Source organism: Pinus tabuliformis, chromosome 3_1, assembly GCF_031772625.1.
Source record: "Pinus tabuliformis cultivar Carrire ecotype Pingquan chromosome 3_1, CPIR1, whole genome shotgun sequence".
Lineage (NCBI taxonomy): Eukaryota > Viridiplantae > Streptophyta > Pinopsida > Pinales > Pinaceae > Pinus > Pinus tabuliformis.
This window is the reverse complement of record NC_142301.1, coordinates 800,775,319-800,793,208: the sequence shown is the minus strand read 5'-3', so window position 1 is coordinate 800,793,208 and position 17,890 is coordinate 800,775,319. Positions and strand designations below refer to the sequence as shown.

General features: G+C 34.1%; 1 protein-coding gene and 1 long non-coding RNA gene across 3 annotated transcripts; both read left to right on the top strand.

The window, feature by feature from the left end:
• The first annotated feature begins 641 nt into the window (after positions 1 to 641).
• On the top strand, positions 642 to 2,364 carry LOC149189869 (uncharacterized). 2 transcript variants are annotated; one of them, XR_016255946.1, is made up of 3 exons: positions 642 to 751; positions 843 to 1,297; positions 1,807 to 2,364. It is a non-coding gene; the product is annotated as an uncharacterized LOC149189869 (long non-coding RNA). The 2 variants fall into 2 exon arrangements; XR_016255945.1 differs by having other exon boundaries at positions 660 to 751; positions 822 to 1,297.
• A 6,148-nt stretch (positions 2,365 to 8,512) lies between these two features.
• On the top strand, positions 8,513 to 17,838 carry LOC149189868 (phosphomethylpyrimidine synthase, chloroplastic-like). The gene is made up of 3 exons (XM_089411963.1): positions 8,513 to 8,668; positions 17,057 to 17,390; positions 17,676 to 17,838. The coding sequence occupies exons 2-3, from the start codon at positions 17,059 to 17,061 to the stop codon at positions 17,821 to 17,823; spliced, it is 480 nt and encodes a 159-aa protein (XP_089268089.1). The 5' UTR covers positions 8,513 to 8,668; positions 17,057 to 17,058; the 3' UTR covers positions 17,824 to 17,838.
• The last annotated feature ends 52 nt before the right edge of the window (positions 17,839 to 17,890 follow it).

The window sequence follows — 17,890 nt, the reverse complement described above, 5'->3', positions numbered from 1 at the left end:
ATTCCTGCTTCGATGGAGTGATATATTGGACATAATGAAAATATAATCCTGCTAAAGTTAAAATTTATAACAATCATTTTTATTCAATTACATGATGTAAGCAAAATAATCATTATTATATTTATAACAATCATTTCTAATTAACATGATTATCACAAAATCATAATCATATGAATATACATGATTTAAACAAAATCACAAAATCATAATCATATGGCTATACTTTAGTCATTTAAATGCACATGATTTAAAGAAAATCTATCATCTTGTCCATCTATAAATAGGATGGTTGTTTTTAATTTGTTTGTCACATCACGTGATTTTTACCATTTTATTTTTAAAGGTTAGGATTATTTTTAAATCATTTCCCTGAGTTAAACAAAAATCATTTTTCCCAAATTTCCATAACCAGATGATTTAAGCAAAATCATCATCCTCTAATATATCATTAAATGATTTCAGCAAAATCATTATCCTCTAATAAATCATTAAATAATTTAAGCAAAACCGGCAGGTTTCTTTATCCGCCGGATAATATATTCACACGATGTTTAATAATACACGTGTTAAGATCATGGAAGAAGTGGATACGGCGGGCAAAGACAGCCTCGCGTTACCCATAAAATAAGGTGACAAACAGGACCACCTTACAGGCATCTCAGATTTGTAAGTGTCATTTATTTTTCATTGTATCGGGTTTGCATTTTGACACTGCTAGCGGTTGTGAGTAGGCTCTTCTGGTTCACCAAAAGTAAGTTCGCTCTTCTAGAAACAGATATTTGCTGTGGGTTGCAATGCGTTTTATTTATCAGTTTACTCAGGTATTCAGCATGAACTCATAGGTGGAACGGAGATGGCCTGAACGGGATGGTGATTCCGGGTACGGGATACTGCAGACGCTGACACTTGGCCTGTAGCTACCCCTGACAAGTTCTTTCTCATTTCCCGTGCCTCCGTTTTCCACTAAAACCCTCATTTCTCTTTCACCGGGTCATTTTACATTTTCACTGTTAAGGGTTTCGTTATTTGCCGAGGGCGCACAGGTCGTTTTCACCCTTCTCATACCCCGACGGTTAGGCGCCTGTGCCTACCCTAGCTCCCCTTTCGGACTATTCTCACCGAGGTTTTCGTTTCTGCCTGGTTCCGTTTTCGCCGCTGTCGGTGCCGGTTTTCCGTCGGCCAGCTGGTTTCGAGGTGGTTTGCCATTTTTTAGTGGTGGATTATTCAGAGGATCCTCTGGAGTAGGCCCTCCATCTGGCATTCCATGTTTGGCATTCCATGTTTGCAGCATCTGAAGGTATGTACAGCGAAGACCTCTCTGGTAATTTTGTTGAATACCTGCAGTCCTCTGGTCCTGTACGCTCCACCTCCGTTTTGCCGGAAGAACCCTCAACCCGGCCGCAGTTTTCAGTGCTGTCCCCGGCTACCCTGCGTTTATTCTCGGATTACTTCCACCCTTCCCCGGACATTGCGGGTCCTTCTGTTCCGCCGGGACCTTTGTCGGCACCCCTGCCTGGATCTTCGTCTGAAGCCCCCCTGCCGGCTGTCCCTCCCTCGTCCTCTGCACATTCCATACCCTCGGGCAGATTCTCCACGGTTCCCCTTCTCTCTGAGGCCGTTCCTGTAAATCCCTCAATCCCTAACCCCCCCTACCCCCCACTCGCTGCTCCGGAAGAGGCTAGGGTTATTTGATCACAAGGCAATCAAACAATTGGAGACTCTCTGGTGTGAATTGTGAAATACATATTTTTAATTCAAAGAAAAGTTTGCTTTATTTATTTATTTTTTCCTCTTTTCCATTTACAGCCTTAAATATACACTTGCTAATTGGTTCGGCACCAGGGGTGCTTGCCGTGTTTACACCGCTAGCGAAGCTGGGTTGTTGACAGGAGCAGGCTGAGAAAGTCCCTTTGAACCTGAGCAGGATAATGCCTGCGTAGGGAGTGCGCTTTTATTTTTTCTGTGCTTGCACAGGGTGACTTACTGTCTTGGTGACTACTGGAGGGCATCTTTCTTCCTTTGGTGAAAACCATATGGAGTACCTCCTAAATGCAATTAACGGCTTTTTTAAATTTGGGGAAGTGATGATAGATTTAATTGGTGATGCATATGTTTCCAGGATCAACCAAGTTTAGTCATCGATTAAATAGTTGCAGTTCATATTGTCATATTACATTGGGCGTAAGCCCTAAGTTCTTTCTTCATGTGCATACAACTGTCATCGTTTCCTGACTGTGGTTCTGTCTTACAGAAAGGGCCGTTGTGATATTTGCCTTCAAGTCTTGACTGAGTTAGTCCACGAATAGGATTCTATTATGATTTTATTGAGGGAGAAATAAATTGATTTAGTGTTTTTTTTGCAAACTTCTTTCAATAATTTGTGCATTTTTCGAAATCCTTTCAATTCATGAGAGTAACACAACACCATAACTAGGCTGGTGTTTGGAATCGATTTTTTCGAAATCCTTTCAATTCATGAGAGTAACACAACACCATAACTAGGCTGGTGATTCCACGGCTGGTGTTTGGAATCGATTTGCAGTAGTCCCACCCGTGTTTGTAGGATGATGCAAAACCAGTTCTTACTCATTCTGGTCTTGATATTTATTGTATAATATGATGTTTTGATGGTTATCTTGCATGCTATTTCAAACATGCAGTATGTGCAAAGTCAATTATAATAGGAAATCTCGAGTATGGAAACATATTTGCTCGAATCAGAACAACTAGTGCATTATCCATTCGTTTGGTTGAGAAACAACATTGAGTGCAGTAGTATGTTCAGCTTATAATAGGGATAGAGTCCAGTACTTTCATCTTTTAATGGGGACTAAGAACTGAAATAGTCTGAACTTTAAGATCTCATTGAATTTCTTCTGGAGATAAAGTCATATCTCTGTAAGTTTGAATTTTCTTGAATTCTCTGTAAGTTCGAGGATGGAAACATGTTTTCTCAAATGAGAACTGGTGCATTGTCCTTTGATTTGGTTGAGAAACAACATTGATTGCAATAGTATGTTCAGCTTATAATTGGGATTTAGTATGGCAGCTTCATCTTTTAATGTTCAGCTTATAATTGGGATTGAGTACAGCAGTTTCATCTTTTAATGAGGACTAAGAACTGAAATGGTATGAACTTGGAGATGTCATCGAATTTCTTCTGGAGATACGTCTTATCTCTGTAAGTTTGATTTTTCTTGAATTCTTGCTTTTTTGTGGGGTTTCAACCAGTGTACCAGGTATACTGGAAGTCCAAAAACTAGTCATAAAATGCATCTTGTTTGCTATCTAACAGTAGCGGTAAGATATATGCAAATCTATGACAAACTGAGGCCACAATAAACCTCTGGGTTTAAGTAATATCTTAACCAAGATTCCAGTCTTGCAAATATATGCAAATCTATGACAAACTGAGGCCACAATAAACTTCTAGGTTCACGCAATATCTTAACCAAGATTCCATTCTTGCAAATCTATTACAAACTGAGGCCACGATAAACAAACCTCTGGGTTTAAGCAATATCTTAACCAAGATTCCATTCTTGCAAATTATGACAAACTGAGGCAGCGATAAACAAACCTCTGGGTTTAAGCAATATCTTAACCAAGATTCCACATCAAACCATAACTTAACCAATATTCCATTCTTGCAAATCTATGACAAACTGAGGCCATGATAAACAAACCTCTGGGTTTAAGCAATATCTTAACCATGATAAACAAACTTCTGGGTTTAAGCAATATCTTAACCAAGATTCCATTCTTGATGTTGTCTGCCCCACCTGAATGTTAGGTCTTAAAAAGGAATATATCTGGTTCAAGTCCATAGCAAGTTTGCAATTTTGTTGAATAGTGTTCCAGTAGACCCACCTGTATGGTATGTCTTAAAAAGGAGTGTGGCTGAGCGCAAGTCCAGGACAAATTTGCAACTGTGTTGAATAGTGGACAAATTTGCAATTGTGTTGAATAGTGCTCCAGTAGACCCACCTGTATGCCACACTCTTAAAAAGGAGTGTGGCTGAGCGCAAGTTTAGGACAAATTTGCAATTGTGTTGGATTAGCTCTCTCATAGACCACACATTTACATTGACGGAAGGTCTTGTTGTCAATTATTGAGCCCAATTTTCGTTATCTAATTTCTTCAGTCAAGAATCTAATTTATCAATGATTGAGTTCACTGTTTGCCCATTTTATTTATCCAATGATTAGAAGATTGATAAAGGGTTTTATGGATTTGATAAAGGGTATTATGGATTTGTGACTTGCCTTTATATTTCCGAAAACCATAAGTATGGTTGGTACTTCACTAGATCGAGGGTAACGAGGTGAACATACAGTTTAAATGTTTACTGTTAACCAATTAAATTAATGTTTCAAACCTCAATTTTCCAAATTGGGTTTTTTCTGAGGAGAGTTAAATGTTTACTGTTAACCAATTAAATTAATGTTTCAAACCTCAATTTTCCAAATTGGGTTTTTTCCAAGGAGGGTTGACCTGGTCATCTTGTGGGCTTATGACTCGAAAATAAAATTCAAATTTCTTTTCTTACGAATGTCCAAGTGGGACATGGCTCAAATACATTTTTATTTTGACTCTTTTGACTCTAAGCATGGAGAACATGCTTTGACAAAAATATAATAAATACATCAACAATAGATTTATATTATGAAGATCGAATCTAGTTACAACTTCAACTTTTGGTTGTGTTGGAAGGCATTGTTGTTGCCTGTTCCTTCTTGGCTAATGTGGTTCTGTCCCACATGGTTGACTACAAATGTCCCTGCTACAAGTGCAACCCATTCTCCATTTAAATTTTTTCCCTTATGCCTTCTGGATTTATCCAAGGCAAGCATGGCTCCTTTTCCTTCTTCCTCAGCTGGATTAATGGCATAACCAGTCCATTTAATCACACACTTACCAACCTTCAATGCCTATCATGAAACAATCAAGATTCCTTCAAATCCCATGCAATATCCTTCCTCAAACTTTGGAATCCGTGTCCCAATTCTCAAGTATTGTAAATTTATAATCAAAATACATGAAATATTTACAATGTATGTAAGAGGGGAATTACACTTACCAACCTTCAATGCCTATCATGAAACAATCAAGATTCCTTCAAATCCCATGCAATATCCTTCCTCAAACTTTGGAATCCGTGTCCCAATTCTCAAGTATTGTAAATTTATAATCAAAATACATGAAATATTTACAATGTATGTAAGAGGGGAATTTTCCCAAAGGGGTTATCACACCAGTCTTCTATTAACGGGGGATGTGAGATGAATTAATATCAAAATGTGAGGGACCAAGTTATGATTATGAGAGTTTAACATGTTGATGAAGCATGTAGGCGAGCAATATTCCTAGAGAACTGGCGAGTATAGTGGATGACACCCATTTATCTCAGTGGATGGATTTCATTTTACATGGACATCAATAACTAGTTGTTTGCAGAAAGAAGCATAAAGTTACGACTACCTCTCATGGAAATGGTCATACGTTTGAATGACTTACTTAACGCAGTTGAATCCCAAAAATGATATCTAATATAATGCACTGCGTAAATCCCCCATACTTAAAGAAGCATAAAGTTTGTGTATGCAGGTACAAAAAGAATTAGAAGAAATCCCATAGTGACGAAAGCACAAGTGAAGATGTGATCCTTAAAGGAACATGAAAGAACAACTTCTGATAATGTTTGTGGTGGTAATGAAGATGACAATAATGGAGATTGGATGATGATGGATAATTAAAAGTTTGTGAGTGTTGTGGAATAGAATCAAGATCATACAATAATGTGAGTCACACATTGCGTTTGTAGGCCAGTGTACAGTGTCATGTTTGAGTTGATGTAGTGGTCCTAAAGACTGTTTGAGTATGTACCTGTTAAAGCTTTTTGTACCTAATTCAAATGATGATAAAGCAATGTGTACTCCCATTACATTCATGGTAATCTAAAAACCACTTTGTAGTGATAGTTTGTGGTAAGTTGGAAATTGCATGATAGAGGAAAATTTGTGGTCGACTAGAGACCACTTGGTCTGATGGTTTGTGGTCCTCCAAAACCACTTGATGTGTAGTTTGTGGTAAGCTTAAACCACATGAGGATATAATGAAGAAACGCAACTTGTGAGAGATAGGAAACATAGGGATAAAGATTCCTGTAGATTTTTTTTTGTTTCTTGGGAGTCCTATGCAGGAGCATCGAGAGCATGGTTGAGGGTAAGTTGAGAAAACCAAAGCATGGTTATAGGTAAGCCAAGAAAATCCAGGATGATGATGATGGTGATGTAACAAGAGTTAATGTATATGTACATGTATGAATATATGTGATGGAAGGATGGTTGAATAAACCATGTAATGAAGGGGCATCCTAGTAAGTCGACAATTGCAATGGTTGGTACCTATGCTTTATGGTGGATGGTTGTTTCTTTATAACGATGCCAACATTTTGGTAATGTTTGTAAATCCCAGGTTAGATCATAGATAGACTTTGCTAATCGGGAGGTGCTTTAGTTCATGGTAGATCATTTGTTGCAGAGAACATATTGGTGAAAACCTCAGTTGATCCAAATTAAGACAAATAATCGTTAAGAGGAAATGTTAGAGTATATATTTCCTACTTGTCTTAAGTAAGATATTTGGCTCGAGAAGGAGTTTGTTTCCATTATTTAGGAGCTGGTTAGATCTAAAAAGATATAGTAAATTCATCGAGTTGCTCTAATGGATCGAAATAGCCAGTTACTAATGGAACCTCTTGTCGACTTTCTGTGAAATATTCATTTGGCCGGGGGCTCTCGAACATATCATAAGCCAAACCCGTGCTGACAAATAACCAACCTGCAATGAATAGAGAAGGTATGGTAATGCTATGGATAACCCAGTATCTAATACTAGTATAATGTCAGCAAAGGAGAAGCTACTTTCTGCCCCATTACAAATAGATCTCTACTCGGCTAGATCATAGATATGTCCGAAATGATTTTATATCATTGTGACATGAGTGGGCTCATTTCGTAATGAACTTATATGTGAAAGATTTGATATGTTCCACAGATCGATTGACGCCTACCAGTTCTGTTCGCTTGACCTAAACTTCCAAACGAATTAACGGAAAGACACCAACCTAAATGGAGACCAAGTGTTTCATGGTTCAAAAATGTTGAATCCTGTCTCAGTCATCATTTGGAGATATTCTCCAACTAACTAGCTTCCTATATTGGTGCATGGCTGAGATATTTGCTCAATTAGTTGATTTTGTGATCAAGGTAGTTTTTTTATGTTGAGATAGCACTTATGTATCTATATATGTAATATTATTTTGATAAATTGATTACTAAGAGTGTGCTTATGCATTTCTAATTTGTCTAAAAAAAGAGTATTAGTGTGTGCTTATGCATTTCTAATTTGTCTAAAAAAAGTTTGATACTCTTTCACTCAGAAAAGACATATTCTTGTGCAAAAACACATAATTTACTAATATAAATTATTCCCCATGCACTTTAAAAAAAATTATTTTTATTTATTTACACAATTTAAACAAAACCATCCATTCTTACTTATCATTATTTTCTCTTAAATTATAATTATAATAATTATTTATTTACATAATTTAAGTAAAACCATCCCAACCTAATTATAACATTATATTATAATTATATTAATTTGTTTATTTATTTTCATGATTTAAACAAAATTATTTTAATTATAGTCCATGGGGTCTTGGATAGACAGTGATTGAGTGCTTTGTTAAGGCACTCCTTGATGTGACGGTTCAATTCCTGCTTCGATCGAGTGATATATTGGAGTTGATTGAGTGCTTTGTTAAGACACTCTTTGATGTGACGATTGAGCGTTTTGTTAAGACACTCTTTCAATTCCCTGCTTCGATGGAGTGATATATTTGACATGATGATGTAATCTTACTAGGCTTACAAAAAAAATTTAATTATAACAATCATTTTTATTCAATTACATGATGTAAGCAAATCATCATTATTATACTTATAACAATCATTTTTAATTAACATGATTATCACAAAATCATAATCATATGAATATAAGCAAAATCACAAATTCATAATCATATGCCTGATTTAAATGCACATGATTTAAATAAAATCATCATCACTGGATTTAATCATCTTGTCCATCTATAAATAGGATGGTTGTTTTTAATTTGTTTGTCACATCACGTGATTTTTACCATTTTGTTTTTAGAAGGTAGGATTGTTTTTAAATCATTTTCTTGACTTTAACAAAAAATCATCTTTCCCAAATTTCCATAACCAGATGATTTAAGCAAAATCATCATCCTCTAATATATCATTAAATGATTTCAGCGAACTCATTATCCTCTAATAAATCATTAAATGATTTAAGCGCAGGTTTCTTTATCTGCCGGATAATGTATTCACACGATGTTTAATAATACACGTGTTAAGATCATGGAAGAAGTGGATACGGCGGGCAAAGACAGCCTCGCCTTACCCATAAAATAAGGTGACAAACAGTACCACCTTACAGGCATCTCGCTGGCTATTTAAACCATTGCATGATACACCGCCCCACTTCAGATTTGTAAGTGTCATTTATTTTCATTGTATCGGGCTTGCATTTTGACACTGCTAGCGATTGTGAGTAGGCTCTTCTGGTTCACCAAAAGTAAGTTCGCTCTTCTAGAAACAGATATTTGCTGTGGGTTTCATGTTATTTGCAATGCGTTTTATTTATCAGTTTACTCAGGTATTCAGCATGAACTCATAGGTGCATAGAAGCAGATGCCATAGGTGCATAGAAGCCACAGATGCCATATTAGCATTTCATAAGCATAGATTTATCTTAGTCTCATTTATTAATCACATAGGGAAAAAAAATCCCATCCGCCATTAAAGATCCAGGTTCCAGGGTTAACACGGATAGTATACTAGTTTAGTTTATTTTGTACTTTTATCTAACTCAGTTTTGTGATCGCTAAGCTGAAACGAGAGTACCGCTGTGGATTTCCTTCTAGTTTTGGTTTTGCATGCAGGGTTAACACGGATAGTATACTAGTTTAGTTTATTTTGAACTTTTATCTAACTTAGTTTTGTGATCGCGAAGCTGAAACGAGAGTACCGCTGTGGATTTCCTTCTAGTTTTGGTTTTGCATGCAACTGATACACCGCTTCCACCCGGGCCTTAGTGTGCATCTGAAAGGGTATAAAAATAGGGACTCAGCATTATTAGATTCAGTTGGTTAATGGGCCAAAATTTCGATAAGAGTTCTGAATTGATAAAGAACCCAGATAAATTGACCCAATTTCCAATTAGATTCCTAGAATGATAAAACCCTGAGTTTCTCTGTCAATAAATTCCAACAAGAAAAAGAAAATTTATTTAACGGATTCCTCATTTATATTCTTCAAAATTAAATATATTTCAAAGCAAATAATGTTGAGTCCTTATTTTTTGATTCTTCTCTAACCCTTCTCTCTTTTAAAGTGAACTAAAGCTAATTTTGTAGCGGATGGGGTAGAAATTTTATATATGGTTAAAGTTGTACCAAAATCCAAGATATAGGGTGGAATAATACGTCTAAGGATTTCGATCAATTTTGAATAGATTCAGTTGGTCAATGGGCCAAATTTTCGATTAGAGTTTTGAATTGATAAAGAACCCTGATAAATTGACCCAATTTCCAATTAGATTTCCAGAATGATAAAACTCTGAGTTTCTCTGTCAATAAATTCCAACAAGAAAAAGAAAATTTATTTAACGGCTTCTTCATTTATACTCTTCAAAATTAAATATAATTCAAAGCAAATAACATTGAGTCCCTATTTTTTGATTCTTCTCTAACCCTTCTCTTTTAAAGTGAAATAAAGCTAATTTTGTAGCGGATGGAGTAGAAATTTTAGATATGGTTAAAGTTGTACCAAAATCCAAGATGTAGGGTGGAATAACATGTCTAAGGATTTTGATTAATTTTGAATATATTCAGTTGGTCAATGGGCTAAAATTTCGATCAGAATTTTGGATTGATAAAGAACCCTGATAAATTGACCCAATTTCCAATTAGATTTCTAGAATGATAAAACCCTGAGTTTCTCTGTCAATAAATTCCAATAAATTCCAACAAGGAAAAGAAAATTTATTTAACGGCTTCCTCATTTATAATCTTCAAAATTAAATATATTTCGAAGCAAATAATGCGGAGTCGTTATTTTTTGATTCTTCTCTAACCCTTCTCACTTTTAAAGTGAAATAAAGCTAATTTTGTAGCGGATGGATAGAAATTTTAGATATGGTTAAAGTTGTACCATATCTAACAACTTTAACCATATCTAAAATTTCTATTCCATCCGCTACAAAATTAGCTTTATTTCACTTTAAAAGAGAGAAGGGTTAGAGAATAATCAAAAAATAGGGATTCAACATTATTTGTTTCGAAATATATTTAATTTTGAATAGTATAAATGAGGAAGCCGTTAAATAAATTTTCTTTTTCTTGTTGGAATTTATTGACAGAGAAACTCAGGGTTTTATCATTCTGAAAATCTAATTGGAAATTTGGTCAATTTATCAGGGGTTCTTTATCAATCCAGAACTCTGATCGAAATTTTGGCCCATTGATCCACTGAGTCTATTCAGAATTGATCGAAATTCTTAGATGTGTTATTCCACCCAACATTTTGGATTTTGGTACAACTTTAACCGTATCTAAAATTTCTACTCCATCCGCTACAAAATTAGCTTTATTTCACTTTAAAAGAGAGAAGGGTTAGCGAAGAATAAAAAAATAGGGACTCAACATTATTTGCTTTGAAATATATTTAATTTTGAAGAGTATAAATGAGGAAGCCGTTAAATAAATTTTCTTTTCCTTGTTGGAATTTATTGACAGAGAAACTCAGGGTTTTATCATTCTGGAAATCTAATTGGAAATTGGGTCAATTTATCAGGGTTCTTTATCAATCCAGAACTCTGATCGAAATTTTGGCCCATTGGCCAACTGAATCTATTAACTGAATCTATTCAGAATTGATCGAAATTTTGGCCCATTGGCCAACTGAATCTATTCAGAATTGATCGAAATCCTTAGACGTGTTAAACCCTACATCTTGGATTTTGGTACAACTTTAACCATATCTAAAATTTCTACTCCATCCGCTACAAAATTAGCTTTATTTCACTTTAAAAGAGAGAAGGGTTGGAGAAGAATCAAAAAATATGGACTCGACATTATTTGCTTTGAAGTATATTTAATTTTGAAGAGTATAAATGAAGAAGTCGTTAAATAAATTTTCTTTTCCTTGTTGGAATTTATTGACAGAGAAACTCAGGGTTTATCATTCTGGAAATCTAATTGGAAATTTGGTCAATTTATCAGGGTTTTTTATCAATCCAGAACTCTGATCGAAATTTTGGCCCATTGGCCAACTGAATCTATTCAGAATTGATCGAAATCCTTAGACGTGTTATTCCACCCTACATCTTGGATTTTGGTACAACTTTAACCATATCTAAAATTTCTACTCCATCCGCTACAAAATTAGCTTTATTTCACTTTAAAAGAGAGAAGGGTTAGAGAAGAATCATAGGATATTGAAATAATATATGTGAATTCCTCAGTGTATATGTTTACGAGGGAATACACGCTTAGAGGTGTGGGTGGATAGGTAGTTAAAATGGACAGATCGAAAGCTTTATAGATCTAATGATTAGTTATAGACTAGAGGTCGGTGGAGTGTTAAGTTGTTCACCAGGGCTGCACTTTTGCTGCAATTTTTTCATCCAAATAGCATTCCTCAAAAAACGACGAGATTAGGTAGAAGCCCTGATGTGGTTTGAAAGTGTATATTTATGTATAAAAGAGAGGATGAATATTTACATTTCATCTGTTTCTAATAGGGTATGAGAGTTTTGAATAGTCTTGCCATATATAATATGGTATGACATAGTTTTGAATAGTCTTGCCATATATCAGGAATTCCTTGATACATAATTGGGAGCATATTACTAAAGACTTATCCAATGTGTAAGTCGTTGTATTCATAATTTTGACATATAAGGTTACAATTTTTTTAATCATAGTGTTTTTATGAGGTTTTTTAGTATAGTTTAAGTGGGCTTAATGGTTAAGAACATTGTGTTTTCTCCTAAAAAGTTTTAGGTAATATAAAAGGAGTATGTACATCTCTTTAGACTTTAACAATCAAATGCTGTGTGAAAGGTTTTTTATCTCACAAACAAAAAATCCTAAGGTCTTAAACATCAATTTGATGTGTGACTTAATTGTGACCTTAATATTAAATTATTAATATTATAATCATATAATGCAACCATACTTCCTGATGCCATGACGTATTTTACTTTTACAACTTGATGCATCTAAATCTTATTAATATTATAATCATATAATGCAACAATACTGACGGATGCCATGATGTATTTTACTTTTACAACTTGATGCATGTTGGATCGAAGTACCCGATGCTTCACAATGTTCACATCAATAACCATAATACCATTGGCTGCCCTCGCTGTTATTCATAGAGTAATCCTCAAATCAGTAAACAGAATGCCATGTGTGGTCCTTGCTATTATTCATATCGAAAATAATGTTTATGCTATTTTAGTGATCAAGTGATGTTTTAATTTTTTATTTGATTTCGTGTTGAAAACATTCTGTCACTCAATTAGGTGAGGTTTTTTTTTCTGTCATGATGGTTTTTTTTAGAGAAATTTTTCGGCATAAATCACAAGATATATCATTTGTTGACGCGTTTCGATTCTTCGAACCAACGAGTGTGGTTCATCATCAGGACAAGTTGAAAAATCAGATCCATCTTTGCTTGTTTCGTGTTGAAAACATTCTGTCACTCAATTAGGTGAGTTTTTTTTTTTTTGACATGATGGTTTTTTTAAGAGAAATTTTTCGGCATAAGTCACAAGATATATCATTTGTTGACGCGTTTCGATTCTTCGAACCAACCAGTGTGGTTCATTGTCACGACAAGTTGAAAAATCAGATCCATCTTTCTCTGTTAAATAGTATGAGCGGAGCCTCCAACAAGGACAACCGTTAAATTTGACCTGGGACCCGGGTCAAACAAACTAAAAATCAGTAAGTTAAAATAAGGGACCTTTCCATTACCTAAATACATAATTTATAAGTATAAATCAATTGGTTCATGAGTTAATAAATAGTTAAAAGTATTAACTATTTAATAGATAAATGGAAAATATAAATATTAGAATAGATCACATAACTAAAAATATATGAAGGAATAACGAACTAATTATAAATTATATGTATATACATATAAAATAGGAGGATGAAGGAATAACGAACTAATTATAAATTATATGTATAATGTATATACATATAAAATAGGAGGTTAAGTTAAAAGTTAGTTGGAAGAACAATAAAAAAAAATAGAATTTTTTTTTAAATAATAATAATAATAATAATAAAAATAAAATAATAATAATAATAAAAACAAAACATAAAAATAAAAAAATATTAGAATAAAATAAATAAATAAATAAATATAAATAAAAATTAAATTAATAAATTAAGATGGAAGATACTTTAAATTAAAAAATATATATATATAATTTAAGAACTAATTATCAATTATATGTATATACATATAAAATAGGGGGTTAAGTTAAAAGTTAGTTGGAAAAAAAATAAAAAAATAGAAAAAAAATATTAAAATAATAATAATAATAATAAAAACAAAACATAAAAATAAAAATAAAAATATTAGAATAAGATAAATAAATACAAATAAAAATTAAATTAATAATTTAAGATGGAAAATATTTTAAATAAAAAAAAATATATATATATATATATATAATTTAAGATGGAAGATACTTAAAATATATATATATATATATATATTAAATTAATTAAATTAAAATGGAAGATACTTAAAAAATAATAAAAAAATAAAAATTAAATCAATAAATTAAGATGGAAGATACTTAAAAAAAAATTCCTTTTTTTGATTTGTAGCATTACATTAGTTAACAACTCAACTCTTTAGGTACAGTTTGAAATTCTTTAACTTTTTTATTAAACTATGACACATTAAGGCACATATAAGGCAGGTAATGGCTAATAAAGAAACAGGATTTCTTCTTATTGATTCCCATATTTTTGAACAGAAAAGCATATATATATCAGTCCAAAAACTAAAATGGGACTTTCTCAAGATATTGCAATTAATATTTATCATCAACTAGCCCGCAGGTTCAACAGATTACCAATTATGCCCATTTGACCAAAATGGTCCCCTGACTAATGTTGAGATTCGTATGAACAATGTTGATTTGAAGTGAACCTTTGAACAGTCAACACAACTCAACAACACAATAGCAAACAAAAGATCTCATGATTGCGTTATAAGTCATGACCATTTGCAGGGTTAAAAACCTACAAAGCACAGTAACAATATTCAGCATAACTCTATAGCTTTGCGAGTAGATATGTAGAAGAAGAATGCCCTTGCATGTGTGATACATGAAGAACATGTGTAAGGCTTACAAAAATAGGAAGTAGGTGAGAGCAGAAGGGAACAATAGGAGAGTGGAGAGACTAAGGATAAAGGTCATAAAATTTATATTACAAGTTCTTGTAACTATAATCTTAATCAATGATAATAGGCATAAAATAGTAAATACGCATCTTCAAGCATAGCTGCGCTGCAAGATCTGCTAGAGGCTGCAAGGCTATTACATTACCCAGCTATGTCACTGATGCTTTACTACCCAAGTTATCCAATATGCTATATTTACCCAGCTATGTCACTGATGCTTTACCACCCAAGTTATCCATTATGCTATTTTTCTGTCATCGATGCATTTTGTTTGAAGTTTTACTTGGATCAGTTATCTGGGATTTGTCCTGACGTTCAGAATTCTTGCTAGTAATATATCACGTTGTTCTATGATCCTTCTTGTTCTTGTTTACCTTTTGTTGTGTATCATCTTCATTTCTTATTTAATGGTACCGTCTGTGCAACAAGTTCTGGTGGTTCATTAATATTTGCAGTTTTAAAATATTTGATGTCTGCGTGCTCAGTTGTAAAAACCAAATGATTGTTCATTAGTTTTCTCTTAAGGATTTCTTGTTTTACCTGGTTGTCGATTCAAGTCTAGTTCTATTTCCGTGCCACTTAGATAACTCAATATGTTTGATCCAAAAGTTGGCATTATATGTGTGTGAAAGAAAGAAATGCAGCTTTAGCTCTATGTTGCAGAGGATCTGTTCCACCTTTAAGACCCTTTGCAGCTGATTTAGCTTTTCGGGGACTTTTTAATTCCCTGGAAACTTTCTGAAATGCTTGGGGAGGCCATCAGGGACTATGGGACTTTTAGGGGACTGTTCCTGCGTTCTCAATGAAATTTAAGGGAACGTCCCGACTCCCCATGTCTTTTGATTTTTCGGGACTCCTAGATGTTCCTTGTTGTGTAGCTTTTTTCGGTCAGGTTAGAAAATGGTTTGAAAGTTTATGTGGTTGAGCGGATGGAAGCTCTTTAGATTGCATTGCTTATTGCTTTTTTTGGTCAGGTTAGAAAATGGTTTGAAAATTTGTGGCTGAGCGGATGGAAGCTCCTTTAGATGGTATTGATTATTACTTAAGACAAGGTGCAACCATGTAATTATTTATGTTCTATAACCAGTATAGATCCATCTTAAGATTGGATCTAGCAAGAGCTAGGATGGAAGCTTTTTAGATGGTATTGCTTATTGCTTAAGACGAGGTGCAACCATGTAACTATTTATGCTATATAACCAGTATAGATCCATCTTAAGCACAGATCTCTTGAGTCAAGAGGGATCAAATTTCTTCAGGGGCAAACTTTTTTTAGAGTGGAAAATACAATGCTTAAATTTTTATTGTTTAAATTGTATTTAGAGTACATCTTACTCACACATTTCTTTTAACTAACTAAACATGCATAGCATATTCATTTTTTTTTTTATTATAACCGACATTTGCATTGTTTTTCTATTTAGAGGATATCTTATTTTTATTTTAATAAGAACACGTGTCATTTGCATTGTTTTTCTATTTAGAGGATATGTTATTTTTATTTTAATAAGAACACGTGTCAACTCCACCCTGAGCACGGACAGAATTACAGATCTCCCTAATACTGAGCTGTAAAATGAGCCTCTCAGCTCAGCAATGGTACTACTTTGACACACAACTCATATTAATATTTCACGAGGCTCATCTTGTTATAAAGGAGGTGTGTACTATAACTTTGACACAAAGAATCTTGTTCTAAAGGAGGTGTGTACTACAACTTTGACACAAAGAATCTTGTTCTAAAAGAGGTGTGTACAGTTTACTTGATTATTATTGATGGAGATATCAACCGGCATTGCTTTGGATGATTTGATGGGAAAGGGTATAGCCTGTGTATAGGGCTAGGTGTGACCAATGGGACCATAACCGAGTTTAAATGTGAATAATGTAGATGAGAGTTTGAATGTGAATTATGTAGATTAAGATAAGTTTGCATTGGTTTCTCATGGGCTTCGAATTGAATGCCTAATCAGTTTTCTGTCTTATTACCTTTGCAAATTTCATCTTTGATTTCTCTGGAACTTGTCACTGATGATTGCATAAATACAAGTTGTAATTGTTTCATTGCAGTTTTTTTATATTTTTGGTTTTATATATTACCTTCCCCATCCGCTGTCCGCTAGAAAATCTGGGGCGCGGTCTTACCAAGTTATGCAACATAGCTTTAACATAATATTGGTAATGATATAGGGCCATGATAATTGGTAATGATATAGGCCATGAATTGTTCACTTTTTATCCTTTGGTGAATGCCTACAGGAAATTTACACTCAATCCCCCCTTTATTCCCTTTATTATGTCCAATTACTTTTAAGTTTTTTGGAGTACAACCAAGCAATTTAAAATTTAAATTCAAGGAAAGTGAAAGTGTTGGGCATGTTGTTTCCACTTAAATGCTTTGAAGTTTGAATCTCGCAGGGTACATAAATCTAGCTTTGTGCATATGGTACTTTGATTGCAGGTATGGCATGCATACAGGCAAGTCTGATTTCATCAACATGCAAGGACAATTCTGCTTCAGATCATTTAGTTAGAGCGAACATCTGTCCCCAAAAGCCAATAAGGATTGCAATTTTCAGAGGAATTGATTATTCACACAAGATATCATCCTTGGGAAAGAATGAAGTTTCAAACCTCAGAAGTGTAGGGGCAAGGGCCGCATTGACAGTGGGTCCTTCAGTTTCCGAGTCAGTGAAGGAAAAGCGTAGTCGTCATACAGTGGATCCATTGGCGCCAGAGTTTCTGCCTCTTCCAACATTTGAGCAGTGTTTTCCCAATAGCACAAAGGAGTTCAAGTATAATTTTCTTTGTGTCATCGTTTTATGTTATTGTCCTGTTTAAAAGCAAAAAGAATTTTACTTTGAAAGCTGATATTTTTCTCATTTCTGATCTATCATTTGACTAGAAAGCTAAGTAAATTTCTTGACTGATCAGTGCTTGCTGAAGAAAATTTAATCTCTTTAATCTATTTCCTGAGTGTTGATGATCATATCGATTTTGTGCAATGGACATGGGAAGCTTAAGGTGCCTGACATTTGATTGGTAACTAACGCACATAGTATATTTTATGACTGTTTCAGAGAAGCTGTTCATGAGCCTACTGGCACTGTGATTCATGTTCCATTGCGTCGTGTTCACTTATCTGGAGAGGAACCTTATCTTGATATTTATGACACAAGTGGTCCTCAGAATATAAATCCTCAGATTGATGAGTTTGAGACCATATAGAATCCCTCACATTTTTTATTTCCCAATTTAATAGTTACAGTTCTTTATTTAGATACTCGTCTTGTCT